Source organism: Microtus oregoni, unplaced genomic scaffold, assembly GCF_018167655.1.
Source record: "Microtus oregoni isolate MIOR12 unplaced genomic scaffold, Mior012 000006F_ref0000085, whole genome shotgun sequence".
NCBI classification, from domain to species: Eukaryota; Metazoa; Chordata; class Mammalia; order Rodentia; family Cricetidae; genus Microtus; species Microtus oregoni.
Window position 1 is genome coordinate 27,719,634 of NW_024543065.1, and position 15,708 is coordinate 27,735,341.

Sequence of the window (15,708 nt, forward strand, 5' to 3'; positions counted from 1 at the left end):
GGAACCCTCAGATGCACCCCTACCTTTCAGGTCCCTACTCTTGTAGAGGCAGCTGGAACAGGTTTCACCCTCCCGCTTCCCCACATTGGCCCAGATTTTTCCAGTAGAAACCACCACCCTCCTCTGGACGGGCTCCACTGCAGCGTTTCAACAGCGTTTAAGACTGACTGTGCCTAGAAGAACAGTAGGTCGCCCCGTGTGCTGATTCTTCAAGAGAGACAGTCTTGGGTGAGGCCTGGCGAGTGCCAGGGCTTCTTCTGTTTCCAGTGGCTTTATAGGAGTGTGCCACCACACCCAACACAATCAGTTTGGTTCGTGTCAGGCACAAAAGTGTTCTGGAGGTGTCTGCAACACCACTTCTGCCTGTGTGTTCCTACTGGGACTCACTCCCAAGGGTTGCACACAGGGCCATTCCACATCTAACCCTATCCAGCGTGTCCCCCCCACACCCTTCTGTGCTGTCTGACCCCTGCCTGTCTTCATTTTGCCAGCTCCTCCTTGTGCCTCAAGATTTGACCCTAACAACACCTCTGTCGGGAAACCTTCCTATGGCCACCATGTGCCCTCTCCTCAAAAATAAATAACTGCACTAAAAAAATTTAAATATTCTCTTTTTAATAAACCCCAGCTCTGCCTCAGAGGGGGAAAATACTAGAACCAGTGATGGATGGAGGCTGGTTTTCTAGAAACTGGAAAGAGACTAGACACCAACATGACTTCAGAAAAAGAAACCTGCCAGATTGACCTGATTTTCTCAGGAACTAGAGCAGACAGGATCCCTGGTTTCCAGCAGGATGCCTGGGAAGGGGACTGGGAGAACACGGCTGGATGGCTGGACGGCTGGATAACTGCGCATGCCCCTGGCCCATGGATGATCGGGTCTGACACAGCTGCACAGCCTGGGAGGTCTAGTGTGTGGGCAGCTTGGGGCCTTTGGGACTGTCCTGTCTTCACTGCTACTAATGGCTTAAAGAGGATGCTCAGAGCAGGCTGAAAGAGTAACCAGATGCTGGGAATACAGACCTGTAAAAATCTCAAGAGTGGACCAAACCGACCGAGAACAAGCCGTATGATGGGGCAGTAACTCAGTGTCTGAGTGCACCCTGTGGCTGCAGGGGACAGCTCACTGTGCCAGAGTGATGTGGCTGCCCAGCCCAGCACACTTCCAGGCAGTAGTCCAAGAGAAACCTCAAGGCCAAGGTCACTGCGAGCTGACCAGACAACAGAGAATTTAAAGGAGACTGGCCACACTGGCAAGTGTGTATCTACTGAGCGGTGGAAAGCAATGTGGGTGGCTTATATAGGGGAGGGCTGGTAGGCTGAGGCTCCCCTTCCCAGTCCACTGTGCATGGAAGAAACCAGTGAAGGTGTTCAGGAAAGCTCTGCTTCCCTGTCTGCATGCTCCGGTGTGGAACCACGGGATCTGAGGAAAGGGATCCAACCGACGTGCACCCCCTTTGACTTGTTATCCCGAGTAAGCCCCTTGCTGAACCAGGCAGAGACTCCACCCACCATAGCGATGGCCCTAATGGGCCTGGGATATCTGAGGCTCACAGTCAGTATCCCAGGCTTGATCTGTAGGTAGGTGTCTGGGGACAGAGGATCTATCTATGGTGAAGGTGTACAAGGAAGGCCAAACATAGCTTAGTAACAGTTGACCGGATCCAAGCTGCCTGGGGTGGGGGCAGCTGGGCTGGAGTAAGCTCTTGGTTCCTGTGAGTGAGCAGAAGAGGCTGATGGCCCACCAGGCAGGGGCATGAGAGGGACAGCATCCCCAACCTCTCTAAGCATTTCTCAAGTTGTGGATGTACCTGATAGGGATTCACCCTGGTTTTGAAGCCTACATTTCTTTCCTACAAGACGTTATCCTTAGTGGGAGATGGTGGCATATATATTTAAGTGATTCCCCCAAAAGAGGAACATGTGGTCTCCCTTTCTTCCCCCTGAAGGTCGCGTTCCCACGGCTTCCCGGTTTCCCCCTCGGGGCCACCAGAGAACACAGAGCTCCCATTAAACCTGGATATTTCTTAATTCGGCTTGTTTTGATTTGGCTTGATTGAGAATTTTTGCGCCAGCAGGGAGCTTATACAGAGAAATATTCCTAACGCCCCTGACCTAGAACTCTTTCCCCCCTCTCTATTATTTATGTGTGCATGTGTGTATGATGTGTGTGTGTACGCGCATACGTGCACACATGCATACGTGCACACACGCATACATGCACACATGCTTACATGCACATACGCATACGTGCACACATGCATACGTGTACACATGCATACGTGCATACATGCATACGTGCATGCCATGCCATAGCATTTGTGTATGGGTCAGATGTGGCAACTTTCATGAGTTTGTTCCCCACTTCTACCATGTGGGTTCCTTAGATGGAGCTCAGGAGTCCAGGTTTGACTTCAAGCTTCTTTACACACTGACCCGTCTTGCAGGCCCCTGGTCTGGAACTTTTCATCGAAGTGCCTCAGCCTCCTGAGTGCTAGGATTACGGGTGTGCACCACCATGCCAAACAGCACAGATTTTTTTTTTTTATGGTTGGGTGGAGGTGATTTTATGTTAAGCACTTAGTAATGATCCTGAAATGGGTGTTCAAATACTTGCGTTTGCTCTCTTATCTCGCCTTTTCAATGGATTCTTTTGATTGCAGCAAACACTTTCAGGCAAGGGCAAATACTGTTAAACGTTACTCATATAGGGTGCTATATGAGTCCAGATAGCTTTTCTGGAAGGATACAAACATAAAATTATTGGTGCCACTTCCACTGGAGAGGAAATGTTGCCTTTTGGTGGTGGAGGCCTTTTCCCCAAACTGTAGACTTTAAAAATGTTTCCTAGTTAGGTGTATTATGGGTCTTTTTGGTCTTCCTCTTTTATATATATATATATATATATATATATATATATATATATATATACTAGCAAATCAACAACAGGAAACTGCTTAAAAAAACCAACTCATTCAAAATTTCAAAGTTTGTCTTTTAAACATTTGACCAATTTTTTTGTTAGCCAATGATCATTTTCTGATTACTCCATAAATGGACAAACATTGGACTTTTTCATACTAACATGGTAGTGAGCGGTGGTAGTTTTGGATTCAGCCTCAGTAATCATATCCTATGGGAGAGTGGGGAGCACCAGGGTATATGTGGATTTCTGTTCAAAGGGGAGCAGAGCAGTTCATTTTGGGTGCATACCTCGGGCCCATCGTCTTGGGAACCCTCCATCAGTCTCTGTACAAATTTCTCCACGATCTGGGGTCTCACGACTGAAAAGTTTTCTTTCATGACTTGGTGTTTCCAAAGTTCTAGAAGAAAAAAAAAGCCAACAACAACCACCAGATCAGAACAGGAACTGCAAAACATAGACAGGTACCAAGGACATGACTCCACAGCTCCCAAAAGATGCCAACACAACAATCTGCCACTTTGAAATGTAAGTGGGGAGGGGAGGACATAGAATCCTCTGGAACATGGAGGAAGGGAGATATCTAGCAAGGTTCTTAATAGAAATATCTGGGGAAGGCCTCCTGGAGACCAGTGCACAGTACCGTGGACAAAACCCAGAAGGAAACGTTACTGCGTGGCTTTTCATTCCTCTTTCAAGATGTCTGCCTTGTTTACACCCCGCTGCAGGATGATCTCAGCGGCGGCGTGCGCCTATCGGAAGTCAATGAAGAACACGGCTGATGCGTAGGCGAGGAAGCACCGCACGGCACAAACTCATTCAGAACAAAGTTTCATATGGTGGAAGACGGTGCTGGAAACTCAGCTGGCTGTCATTCGGGGTCATTTCAACTATGGCACCCCTCCCCCAAGCGGAGTACTAGGCCACTGTTCACAGGAAGAATGTTCATGGTGTTGACCAAATACCAACCACCTCGGGTTAGGAAGTGAAAATGCCAAGGCATAGAACAGTGGCTATAGAAGGAGCCCACTCAGCCCCGTGCTCCAGGAGTCTCCCCATCTTTGCTCCGTCATCATCCCCCCTCCTTTAAGACTGTCCACAGCAGCACGCGCCTTTCCGCTGTTTTATTAAAACCCTCCTCCTGGTTCTCCTCTAGCGGTTTACCGGCTCATTTCTTCACACCTTTTATGGCAGAATTCCCAGAAAGCAAAGTCATCCCGCAAACCCACTTGCCTGGTTTTCACTTCCACAAGTCTGGGGGAACTGATTACATTACAAATACCCACAACTTCCACTGAAGTCAATGGCTTGACTTGCCTGCCTTAGCATTTTGCCAAGGTCCTCACTTCCCCTCTGGGGAAGCTGCCCCTCTCAAGGCCCTGGGACGCCTTCAAAAGCCTTGCTTTCTTCTTAGCTAACCGTGACCTAGCTTTCTTTGTCACTGAACCGCTCTTCTTTTCCACACACTCCCGGCCCCAGGCCTCAGCCTCTGTCCACCTGTTTACTTTGGTATACTCATAATTATAATTATTGTAATAATCATCTCAAGTTTGGGCTAACAGCTTCCTTATTCTAAGGTCACTTAAAACTTAAGTTATGCTTAATCAAGTTACCAGCGTCTCCTCTCTAAATGACTCCATCTGCAGCTTGCCCCAGGTCAAAGATAGAACTTCCACCTTCCCAGACGTTACAAAGCCTGAAATCGTGATGGACTGCTATTTTCTAATGACCGTGTTGTATCTGATCAGTCATTGCTGCCTTGGAAGGTACCCAGCATCCCACCACTTATATTTTCTCTGCTTCCAGTTCCAAGACAGGGGCTGGAGAGGTGGCACTAACAGTCAAGGGCTTGCCTGGCAAGAAAAGGACCTAAATTCTGTCCTTGGAACCTAGGTTCTGTCCATTCCTGGGAAGCTGGAGGCAAGACCCACAGGGCTCACTGGGGAGAGGCAAGTGGACCCCAGGGCTCACTGGAGAGAGGCAAACAGTCCCCAGGGCTCACTGGGGAGAGGCAAGCAGACCCAGGGCTCACTGGGTGGAGGGAAGCAGACCCCAGGGCTCACTGGAGAGAGGCAAGCAGACCCCAGGGCTCACTGGGGAAAGGGAAGCAGACTCCAGGGCTCACTGGGAGAGGCAAGCGGACCCAGAGCACACTGGGAGGAGGCAAGCAGACCCCAGGGCTCACTGGGGAGAGGGAAGCAGACTCCAGGGCTCACTGGGAGAGGCAAACGGACCCAGGGCTCACTGGGTGGAGGGAAGCAGACCCCAGGGCTCACTGGGAGGAGGCAAGCAGACCCCAGGGCTCACTGGGAGGAGGCAAGCAGACCCCAGGCTCCCTGGGTGGAGGGAAGCAGACCCCAGGGCTCACTGGGGAGAGGCAAGCAGACCCCAGGGCTCACTGGGAGGCGGCAAGCAGACCCAGGGCTTACTGGACTTGGAGCTTAGCTGGTGGGTGAGCTCCAGGTTAGTGAGGGGTCCTATTTCACAAACAGGAGGATGTTTTCTAGAAAATGAAACTTGAGTGTGTCCTCCAGCCTCCACATGCGCGTGTACTCACGTGTAGATACACATACATGCACACACATTTAAATAAAGCATACACCAGATCAGGTCACTATACTGGGGCCTAAGGAATCTTAGAAGCTGTGGATATGTTGAAGAAGTCAAGCCCCGCTGCTCCCTTGTCTGTTGCCTGCTGTGGCTTCTCATTTCCTCTCAGCTGAGAGTCCCTGCCACACACACTCCAAAATACATGGGATGATCCGAGAGCAAGAGCCAGTCTTCGCTACCATCTGCCCAGAAACAGCCGTGCCTCCAGGATTTAGAGGCTGTGCCATTGACCCCCAAGTCTCCATTTTGAAAATCGGATTCTGCATTTCTTCTTCAGATGACTACTTTGCATAATGAACCTATAAATCATAGTTCATGCTTCTTAAGATGCTTAGAGCTTTAATAAATTTTGATGAAACAGACAGAGCTCGTGATTATCATGGAAAACTTCAGACAAGAGCTTGGATGGTTTTCCCAGGGTGCTGTAGGGCAGAGGCCCGTTGAGGTGTTGCTCTATCCATCACACGCTCCAAGCTTGGGACCAGTTTGGGTTTACATCTCTGACTCCAGCTAAAGAGAAGCCTTTTCCAGCTCTCTCCCTCACATGAGTCCAAATTCAGACACACCGTTGTTCTTAGAGGCTGGAGCCAGAGAGAGAAGTCATTCAAGGAGTTTCTGGCAAAGAGGAGCCAGCCTCCCCATCTGCTTTGTTCTCAGTGCACGTGTGTGGCCATGGCATCTTCAATATGAAGTAGCAGGAGGATATATGTTCTCGCTCTCTCTGTGTATGTCTGTGTGTGTGTGCACATCTGTATGTGTGAGTGAGTGTGCGTGTATATGTGCATGTGTGTTCACATATGTGTATCTGTGTGTACACGCATGAGTGTGTGCATGTGGGGAAGGGGTATGGTGAGTGTAAATGCAGGTCGGAGTAGAGGGCATTGGTCCTTGCATTTTGTCTGAACCAACATCTTTGCTTGATTTTTCCCATTGCATTTCGCAGGCCAGCCTGTCTTTCTGGAGGGGTGTGCTCGGACCACAGTGTGCGGCAGCACCCAGCTTATATGATTCTGGGACTTCCCCTCTGTGTGGCCAGCACTCTACCCTGCCTTGAAGCCAGAGTTTTGGCAGAGGCTCAGAAGTGGGAGGGAGGAAGCATCCTTGCGGTTAAGTGATGATCTTTTTCTCTATCCCTTGCCCTTGACTGAAGGAAAGTTTGATTTCGAGTTGGCCAAACCAGTTCCCCTTTCTCCCCTTCTCAGAAACTTAGCTTGAAGCCCTGCACTTCCCCCACATAACCCGGTTCTCGGTCACAAGAATCCAAGACAGAGTGAAGGCTGAAGGCACACAGGTGCAGCCCAGAGGTGCTCCTCCCCCTCCCCTTTCTTCCATCCCCTCCCTTCCATCCTCTCCCCTCCCCAGCAACCAGGAGCCCAACAAATGGGAGCTTGAAATGCACATGGAGGTAAGACTGTGTTCTCCTGTGATTTCCAAACTGCGACCCCAAATACTAGTTTCCCAAGCACGGCATTATTTACTGGACAGGATAGCAATAACAGTACGTAAAAGCTCTAGGATCTAGATTAGGGGGAAATTCACACAAGACCTTCCCTGAGTTTTCCAAACGTACTGCAATGATTATTACTGACTGTCAGCTGGAGAGGCCCTAGAATCCTCCAGGAGACAGACCTCTGGGTGTGGCCAAAGGAAGTTTCTAGACTAGATTCATTGAGGTGAGAAAACCCACTCGAAATGTGGGCAGCGAGAGTGGGTGACAACACTCTCAATAAGGAGGAGAGTGAAGCAGAGCTTCATTGTCCCCCCTCCCCCCCCTTCTCTCATTCTGCTCTCTGACTGTGGGTGCAATGTGACCGGCTGTTTCATGCTCCTGTTGCCATGGCGTCCCTGCCATGATTGACTGTAACCTCCACCTAGGAGCCAGAACAAACCCATTTTCCCTTGAGTTGTCAAACCTTCAGTCACAAGAAAGAGGAAGGTAATCAAGACAGCTACCTTGACAGAAAACAAGCCAGGACGGTGTCCAATCCTGTAGTCTTTGTGCTCAGAGGCTCAGGGAGGGCAAGTTCAAGGATGGCCCGGGCTACATAGTGAGATCCTGTCTCAAGAATTAAAAAAAAAAAAAAGCAAAACACAAGGTATTGCCATGTAGGTCAGTGATAGAGCACTTGTTTGGCATCTGTGAATCCTGAGGTTCAATTCACAGTGTTGGGAGAAAAAGTCTAATGGTTGGAAGGTCAATTAAAAGAGGCCAACTAAAGCAGAGGCCACTTTCAAAGGAATTGTGCTATCTGTATTTGATTTTACTTAAAACACACAAGTCTACAAATACTTGCCGCTACCTCACACCGAATTCAGGCCTCTGCACATGCCCACTGCAGCACGGCTGGGGCGGGAGCATCTCTCCATAAATATGATGAGGTCCCAACATGCACTGCGGTTCACTGATAAATTTCGTAGTCTGTAGACTTTGGCAAAAGTGACTGTAAAGGGTAAGGATGACAGTTTCTAGGTGTATTTGTCTTGAAAAGGAGTAATTAAAGATTATGAAACTCTATTTTACTTTATCATGTTTGTTTGCGTCTTCCTTGTTCAGCTCACGTTTGAGAAGCCATGTTGGTGAGACCTCGTGTGCAGTTTCTGATATTACTGGGAGACACAGACTCACAGCAAACTCCCTGATCTTATGGCTCTGACAATCTTTCTGCTCCTTTTTCTGCCATGGTCTCTGAACTTTAGGTTAACATACATTTAATCTTCCTTCATGTCTGTTTATGGATTGGTAGCTCATTCTTTCTTTTTTTTCCCCCCTCTTTTCTTCAAAACTGAACTTGCATGCTAGGCAAGAACTCTATCCTTCCTTCCTTCCTTCCTTCCTTCCTTCCTTTCTCTTTCTCTTTTGAGACAGGATCTCCCTCCACAGCCTTGGTATGTAGAGCTGGCTGGCCTCGAACTCACAAAAGGTTCAATTGCCTCTGCCTCTTGAGTTTTGAGATTAAAGGTTCGAACTTGGTTTTTTTAATGTTGATTTAATTTTTAAAATGATATGTATGTGGGTATGTGGGTACCCATGGAGGCCAGAGGCATCGGATCCCCAGTGTGGGGACTTGAACTAAGGTCCTCTGGATTAGCAGTACTCCCCCTTAGCCACTGTGTTATCTCCTCAGCTCCAAAATGTTGGGTGGGTTTTTGTTATTTTTGAAATTTTTTTTGTTACCCTTTGTTTGTTTTGAGCCAAGGTTTCTTTACATAGCCCTGGCTGTCCTGGAACTCACTATGTAGACCAGGCTGGCCTCAAACTCACAGAGATCCACCTGCTTCTTCCTCCTGAGTGCTGGGATTAAAAATAGGCACTATCACATCCAGCCTGTGTTTTTCTTTTTAGTATTTACAAATATTCTATTAGCAAATCAACTTGGTTTTAGAAACAACAGATACATACTCTGCCTTCACTGGCTTATGTAATTTCAAATGAAATCACTCAAATTCAAGGACAACTAAAACCTTCATAAGCAGGTTTGGAACAGACCAAAAAAAGAGACAAAAACAAGTCAGAGGTCGTGACTAATTCATACTCTGCTGGTTTGCATCCCCAAAGGATGATAACGCACACATACATACATACAAACATGCACACACACATATATTGTATGTATGTATGTATTCCACTTTGGAGACTCTTAGCTTTCCGATTATTAAGGGAAAATTAGAAAATCTGTTTAAAATTCAGTTTAATGCCAAAGTGTCAAATACAGAAGTGGCTGGGTCTCTCTGAATTCAGGAAGACTGTGTCAGCATGGAAAGCTGAAGGCTGAACCAGGGTATCTGGAGCCACTGCCAGCTCTGGTCTTGGGGGAGGGGGACGACAACTAGTTCAGCTATCAAAAGCTAATTCCAGGACAAGGGGTGGATGCCATACCTCTGCAGCCTCCTTGATAAACTGGAGGCCATGAATAAAAAGATTTAAGTTCCAAAGACGTGGTGGAAGGGAGATAAGAGGGGGAGGGAGACAGAGAAAAATCTTCCAGTGTGTGTGTGTGTGTGTGTGTGTGTGTGTGTGTGTGTGTGTACATGGACCCTGAGGCTAGAGGTTGAAATTTATTTTCCACCTTATATTTTGAGACAGGGTCACCCACTGGGCTGCCTGGACAGTGAATCTCTACCTTCCTACTGCTGAATTACATGCCCGGCTTTTTACATGAGTACTGAGAATCTGAACTCGAGTCCTCACGCTTAAGAGGCGAGTACCTTTCTCTAAGCAGTCTCTGGTGCCCTTGAATTCCCCTTTGGTAGGTACAAAGGCAAGTCCTGGTCTGGCCAAAGCAAAGACCTGAGGGAAAACCCTGGAGCCTCTGGTAAATCCACAGGGTCGCTGGGTTTCTAACAGTTCCCTAATCCTAACTTCTGCTGAGAAGTGCCCAGCTCCAGGCTAACCGTGGTGTCAAAGCTGACCACTAACTGCTGTTTCTCTGGAGCAGAAACTGCCTCTGGAAGCTTTGCCCATTGTTGCTGCAGTGAACTGTAGGTGGGTGGAGAGTCCGAGGTTCTAATTAATGAAATGTTAGTGGCACAGATTAAACTGGAGAGACACAGCATCCATGGTACACAGTGGGGACCTACTTGCTTGCTGTAGGGAACTCAATTGACCCAGCCCTCCATGCTGAGACAGAACTCCCCTCCCCCGACCAAAGGTCAAAATCAAAATCAAACAAAAACAGTAGCAATCACTGCACCCATCAGTCCCAGCTTTTATTTTATTTGTGTGTGTGGTGTTGAGGACTGGCATGTGCTACGCCAACACTCTGAGCTTTTTGGCTTTAAATCCTTGTAAGGATAGAATAGAACTGGTCAGTACACTCTAGCCAGGGTGATGGACTAACGTCAACGTGACCACAGTTCAGAATACTCCACTCTGCTCCTCTGCTTCCCTCCACCCCACTGGTTTTTACACAAGACTCCCTGGAAGCCCCCCTGATGAGTTCCCCACCTTCCTGCCCAGGGCAGCACAGCCACAAAGCAGGCTTGCTCTCCTGCGCCCCACCCCCACCCAGGGTGTCATCAGAGTAACCATCTGGACCTCTAAGTTGGTTGCACCTGCCTGGGGCGTGTGGCTTTTCTGCTAGGATTCAGAAGGGAGCCACCTGGATGCAGGAGGGAGGCGGCACAAACAAGGACGCTTTGTGTCTAGTGAAGTGTTCCGTAACTGGAGCTGTGTCACACTCTACTCTCTGGTGACATTTGGAGCCGCCCTTGGGGGAGTGGTCAGCTTGCCCATTGCACAGCCTTTCCCCAAAGCCCTGTTTATGAAACTCAGTGATTTGAAAGTCCTAATAAAATGACACTGGTGGTGAGGAAAGAAAAAAAACCAGGTGATGTCTTAGGTGAGGACGAGGTTATCACCAACATTCTGGGGTGCATGGCCTCCTCTCGAAGGCAAACCTATTTATTTTGCCTAGCTCTAAAGTTCTGGGTTTTTCTGTGGGATTATTAGGAATTAGGAATACAATTTTGTTGATCTCCATGATCCACAGAACCCGGTGCAATACAAATTCAGGGCCACCTGCTCAAAAAAGCAAAAGAAAGTTTCTTTGCAAGTACTTAATAGGAAGCTTTGCCCTCTTCCAAAGTCTCCTATCCTGCAGGGTGTTTTCCTGCTGTAATCTCTTGGGTGCGGGGTTAAGAAAACCCTCAACTCTACCCACAGGGTTCGATGCCACTATGCAGGAGACCCAGTTGCTAACAGATCCAGGTACCACATCCTGGCCAGGAGGCAAAAATTGAGCCAAGGTCTCCCAGCGCTCAGGAGGATACAATGGTTAGAGATGAGCCTGGGCTACACAGTGAGACCTTGCCTCAAAACAAAAATCAACACACACAAAGTCTTTTAAGTGGAAAGAAATATGCCAAGGATCTATGGTATTTCTCTCTAGGTTGAGGGTATAAAATGATATTTTGTCTATGATTTATGTGTATTTGTAGTGCTGAGGATCAAAACCAGGACCCTGCATTTACTCTATGTATGTATTATATGTACTCTACCACTGAATCACTGAATTACATCCTGAACACATGACTTTTTTTATTGCTGTCTGTCTGTTTCTCTCTCTCTCTCTCTCTCTCTCTCTCTCTCTCTCTCTCTCTGTGTGTGTGTGTGTGTGTGTCTGTGTGTGTGTGTGTCTGGAATTCATTATAAAGCTCACACTGGCCTCAAACTCATGGCAATCCTCCCACCTCAGCCTCCCTAGTATGGGGATTACAAATGTAAGCCACGGTTGTTGTTTACAGTGAATATGGATGCAAGGATAAACTGGGGGTCAGGACAGAAAGACACGTGGGATGGGAAAGGCGCTCCTCACTCTGGAGTCTGGCCGAGAAGAGAGAATTCCAGGAGTGGGAAGAGATGTCTCACCTACTGCTCTTTTAAAGGACTCAAGTTGGGTTCCCAGCTCACACTTGCCTATGACTCCAGCTCCAGGGGACCTGATGCACGGGATGGACATTTGCACTCACATGGACACACACATACACACACACGTGCACACGTGCACACGTGCACACACGCACTTAAAAATAAAAATAAATCTTTAATTTTTAAAAAAAGAATCCCAGCACAATCAGTAACATTGTCATAGAGACAATACTTTTTTTGTATAAAGAAGAATGTTAAAATGAACATGCTTCCGAGCTAAGCCTCCGTGGCCTTCCAGTGTAGTCTCGCTCCTTTCCCAGGTATTTTCTGGGGATACCATGAAACAGGACTAACCTCTTGCTCCTAGTAAAAACATCTCCCCTTTCTCCTGCAAGCCTTGAGCCTAGGGTGGGATTCTATCAGTTGTGACCCTAGCCAATTCCCAGGAACCACCCGTGATCTTACTCGGGTTCTTTATCAACCCTGTGAGCCAAACGTTCAGGGAGCAGTGCCCATGGTGACTACAAGACACGGAACGGTGACCTTCTTTCCCAACAGATCCACACCCACGCTCTCAGGTTGAGTTACCCTTCTCCCTCGGGGCCTCTTTTTGTTATGTCCTGTTCTAAATATGATACAGTTCTCTTAATAAGCTTCAGCTCCACTTCAAACTGGCACTTCCTGAATTCTTCTTTTCTCTAGAGAAGTCGAGAATCTGTCTTACCTGATCAGGTTCCTAAAAAACAAGGAAACTCTTCAGGCTTTGGGTGGTAGCATGGGACAGTGTCTGCCCCCACTATCACTGACACTTCCTATCAGAAAAAAAAAAACTGTTAATTTTTTCAAGTAGTAAAGCAAACAGCTGTTACCTGTTGGGAGGGCAGGCTCCTCCTCCTTGGACTTTTCTGATAGAAGCAGGCTCATCTCTCTACTAACTTTCTTCAGTACCTCTTGGATCATATAAATTTCTAAACTTTCCAGAAGCTTCTGGAGCTGGAATAAGCATGGGATGAGATTAGCATCACTCTGCAATTCAGTTCTACATTGGGCTCTCAAGTGTCATCCCTGCAGACAGGCTTTGGTCTGTCCTCTCCTCAGCTTGTTTCTCTGAGAAGAGTGCGCTTTGGGACCTCAAGTTCTTCCCAGGGATCAATACTCCTCTTTGCAGGCCAACATCTTTTTCTTTTTTTCTCACGGCCCTCATTCTGACCCATATAACCTTTCTTACCATGTTCTACAAAGCACTCTGGGTCTGAAGTGACCTCACGCCTTTTAAAAAAATTAATTTAGCAATCCCAGTTTTCCCCCTCCCACTCCCCATCCGCTCCTCAGAGAGGTTAAGGCTCCCCTGAGAGGTCATCTCAGTCTGCCACATCACCTCATAGAGACAGGGCCAAGCCCACCCCAGCCCTGCCCCAGGCAGAGCAAGGTAATCTCTGGGCTCCACAGTCAGTTCAGGCGTTAGGACCTCATGCCTTTTGACGGCCTCTAAATGACACCAGAAACCTCATGAGCTGTTACTTTAATAAGAGTCTGAGAGCCAATTAATAACCAAGGAGGGTGTCATGAGAGACCTAAATCTGGCACGCACCAAGATGAATTGCTCCAATAGCTATGAGTCCCACTCCACCCACGACGCTTGCAGAGCCTTCCCCTCCCTGTGGGAGGAACGGAGGAAGAGCCGGCCTTCAGGAACATAAGCAGTGTGCTGGGCTCTGAGGCATATATGAAGTTCACTCTGACATCCCCCATGGCATGGTGGCTTCTCTGCTCGGACAGCCAGAGGCCCTGGTTACCTTAGTCAGCTGGGCAACGGCTGCTAAAGATTACTCAGCACACTGCCTGAGTCACTGCAAAAACTGTGCTTTCTTTCTTTCAGAAAAACCACTCTGAAATGCTCCATTCAATATTTTCATTTCCATGTGGATACGCACCAGCTGGGTTTTTGTCTTCCTTCCTTCCTTCCTTCCTTCCTTCCTTCCTTTCCTTCTCTCTCTCTCTCTCTCTTTGCTTTTTTTGAAACAGTTTCTCTGTAGCTTTGGAGCCTGTCTGGACTATCCCTTGTAGACCAGGCTGGCCTCGAACTCACAGAGATCCGCCTGCCTCTGCCTCCTGAGTGCGGGGATTAAAGGCGTGCGCCACCACCGCCTGGCTCTGTCACATTTCTTATGTCCGAGGAAAATGAAAATAATGAGAACCTAGACTCATGGGATGGAGACATTTGGGGGTTCTTCTTCTTTGCTTACTCAAGCCCCGCAGACCTTCAAGAGTGCCCCTCCCCCACCCCACCTTGAAGGAAACATCATTTGTGTTGATTGCAGTTTTCCACACCAGGGCAGCAAGGCAAGTTTTCAAAGACAAACTGAAGAGCTCTGGTACCTGCTGGGTTTTTATTTCGATTTCTGAGGCTCCCTTTGGGGGAAGAATAGACTGGTTTCTTATTATTAGTCCTTCAAATTCATCTTCTTTGCCCATCTGCCTGGCTAAAGATTTCAGGCTGGGGTAGAAAATGTCAGCTCTGAGACAGCAAAGAGACAGAAATTAGCAAATAAACACACTCCCTCTCCTTCAGTTTCTCTGTCAGTCATTTTCAGTTTCCTGTCACCCATCCTCTCTACAGACACATCAGCAACTAAACCCACCCCTCCTTTGGTCAATATTAGATCCCGCGGCCCCTCCCTGTTGAGTACATAGAACTCCTGTCGTCCTGCCGCGAAACGCCGACAAGTCTTCTCATTTCTGACAGGGAACCTGACCTCAGTGACTTTCGGGACAGACGATCCTGACTGTGCCAGAGAGAAGATGGCTGAGGCCTGGGGGAGTGGGCCCGGGCTTAGTAAGGACTTGTTTAGAAATACACGCCAGGAACAACAGGCTTTGCCTGCCAGCTCAGTCATCCCAGCTGAGGGGTGTAGCCACGGACTGGGTAACCGTGTGGACGCCACGTGTGCCATGTCACCCTCTGGCACAGCGCTGGGGCTGCGGGTGTCCCCAGCAGCAGCAGTCTATCCTAGGAGCTAAACAGTCAGTCAGCACCATGGAGTCACCTGATAGGCTAAACTCCACGGACGAGCTCCAGGGAGGAAGTGATAATCCAGGACAATTCACTGGAGTCTAGCTCTTTCCCCACAGCCAACGCGGAATAGCTTTTCCTTACAGCATTGCCGCAGCGACTCTTCTAGCTGCTCCCTGACGCAGTTTGCTGGGTATTTCAGAATCCTGGTCTGACTTTCTCGGGGAAGGGGGAAGAACCATCGAATCCCAGGCTCTGCCGCTGACATGTTTTGGGGGTTGTTTGTTTATATTTTTTGTTTTTGGTCTCAGCAGTACTCACTCATAGAGCTCTGAGAACTGTTTGTGGTGGGAGGCAGAGTTGATCTCCTGGCCTTGAAGCCTGAGTCGGCCCCAGTGTTCCTTGAGCACTTCCAGCTGCTTCCACAGGATGAGGAAGGACTTCAACAGAGCAAGGGACAGCACTGCACCTTGTGGACCCTCCAGCAAGGTGGAGGCCTTTGGGAGACTTTCCAACGGACTTGGGCAGAGTCCTGGCAGTTTGGACCAGTGTGGCTGAAAACAAGACAGAAATCCTTTATCAATTGTGGTTTAAGATAAGTTTTTATATGTATCCCATGCAAAATAACATCCAGGAAAAATGGTTTACAAGTCCCTAGCATGGGCAGAAAAAAATCTAGATGGCTCAATATCCTTGTTGAGCAGGCAGGATAGAAACAGCTCTGCCTCAGCTTCCTGTTTGCATTTTGAACCACTGGTTTTTATATTTTATTTTTAGCTTTTGAAGACATGGTCT

At 48.2% G+C, this 15,708-nt stretch overlaps 1 protein-coding gene across 1 annotated transcript in view; it reads right to left on the minus strand.

Moving 5' to 3' along the window:
• Positions 1 to 15,708, minus strand: part of LOC121449304 — a 173,897-nt gene that overhangs the window by 21,920 nt on the left and 136,269 nt on the right. The window contains exons 34-37 of the mRNA XM_041653616.1: positions 15,235 to 15,467; positions 14,280 to 14,418; positions 12,770 to 12,893; positions 3,214 to 3,323 (exon numbers count right to left, since the gene is read on the minus strand). Coding sequence (XP_041509550.1) covers positions 3,214 to 3,323; positions 12,770 to 12,893; positions 14,280 to 14,418; positions 15,235 to 15,467 — 606 coding nt within the window. The remainder of the gene's footprint in view (positions 1 to 3,213; positions 3,324 to 12,769; positions 12,894 to 14,279; positions 14,419 to 15,234; positions 15,468 to 15,708) is intronic.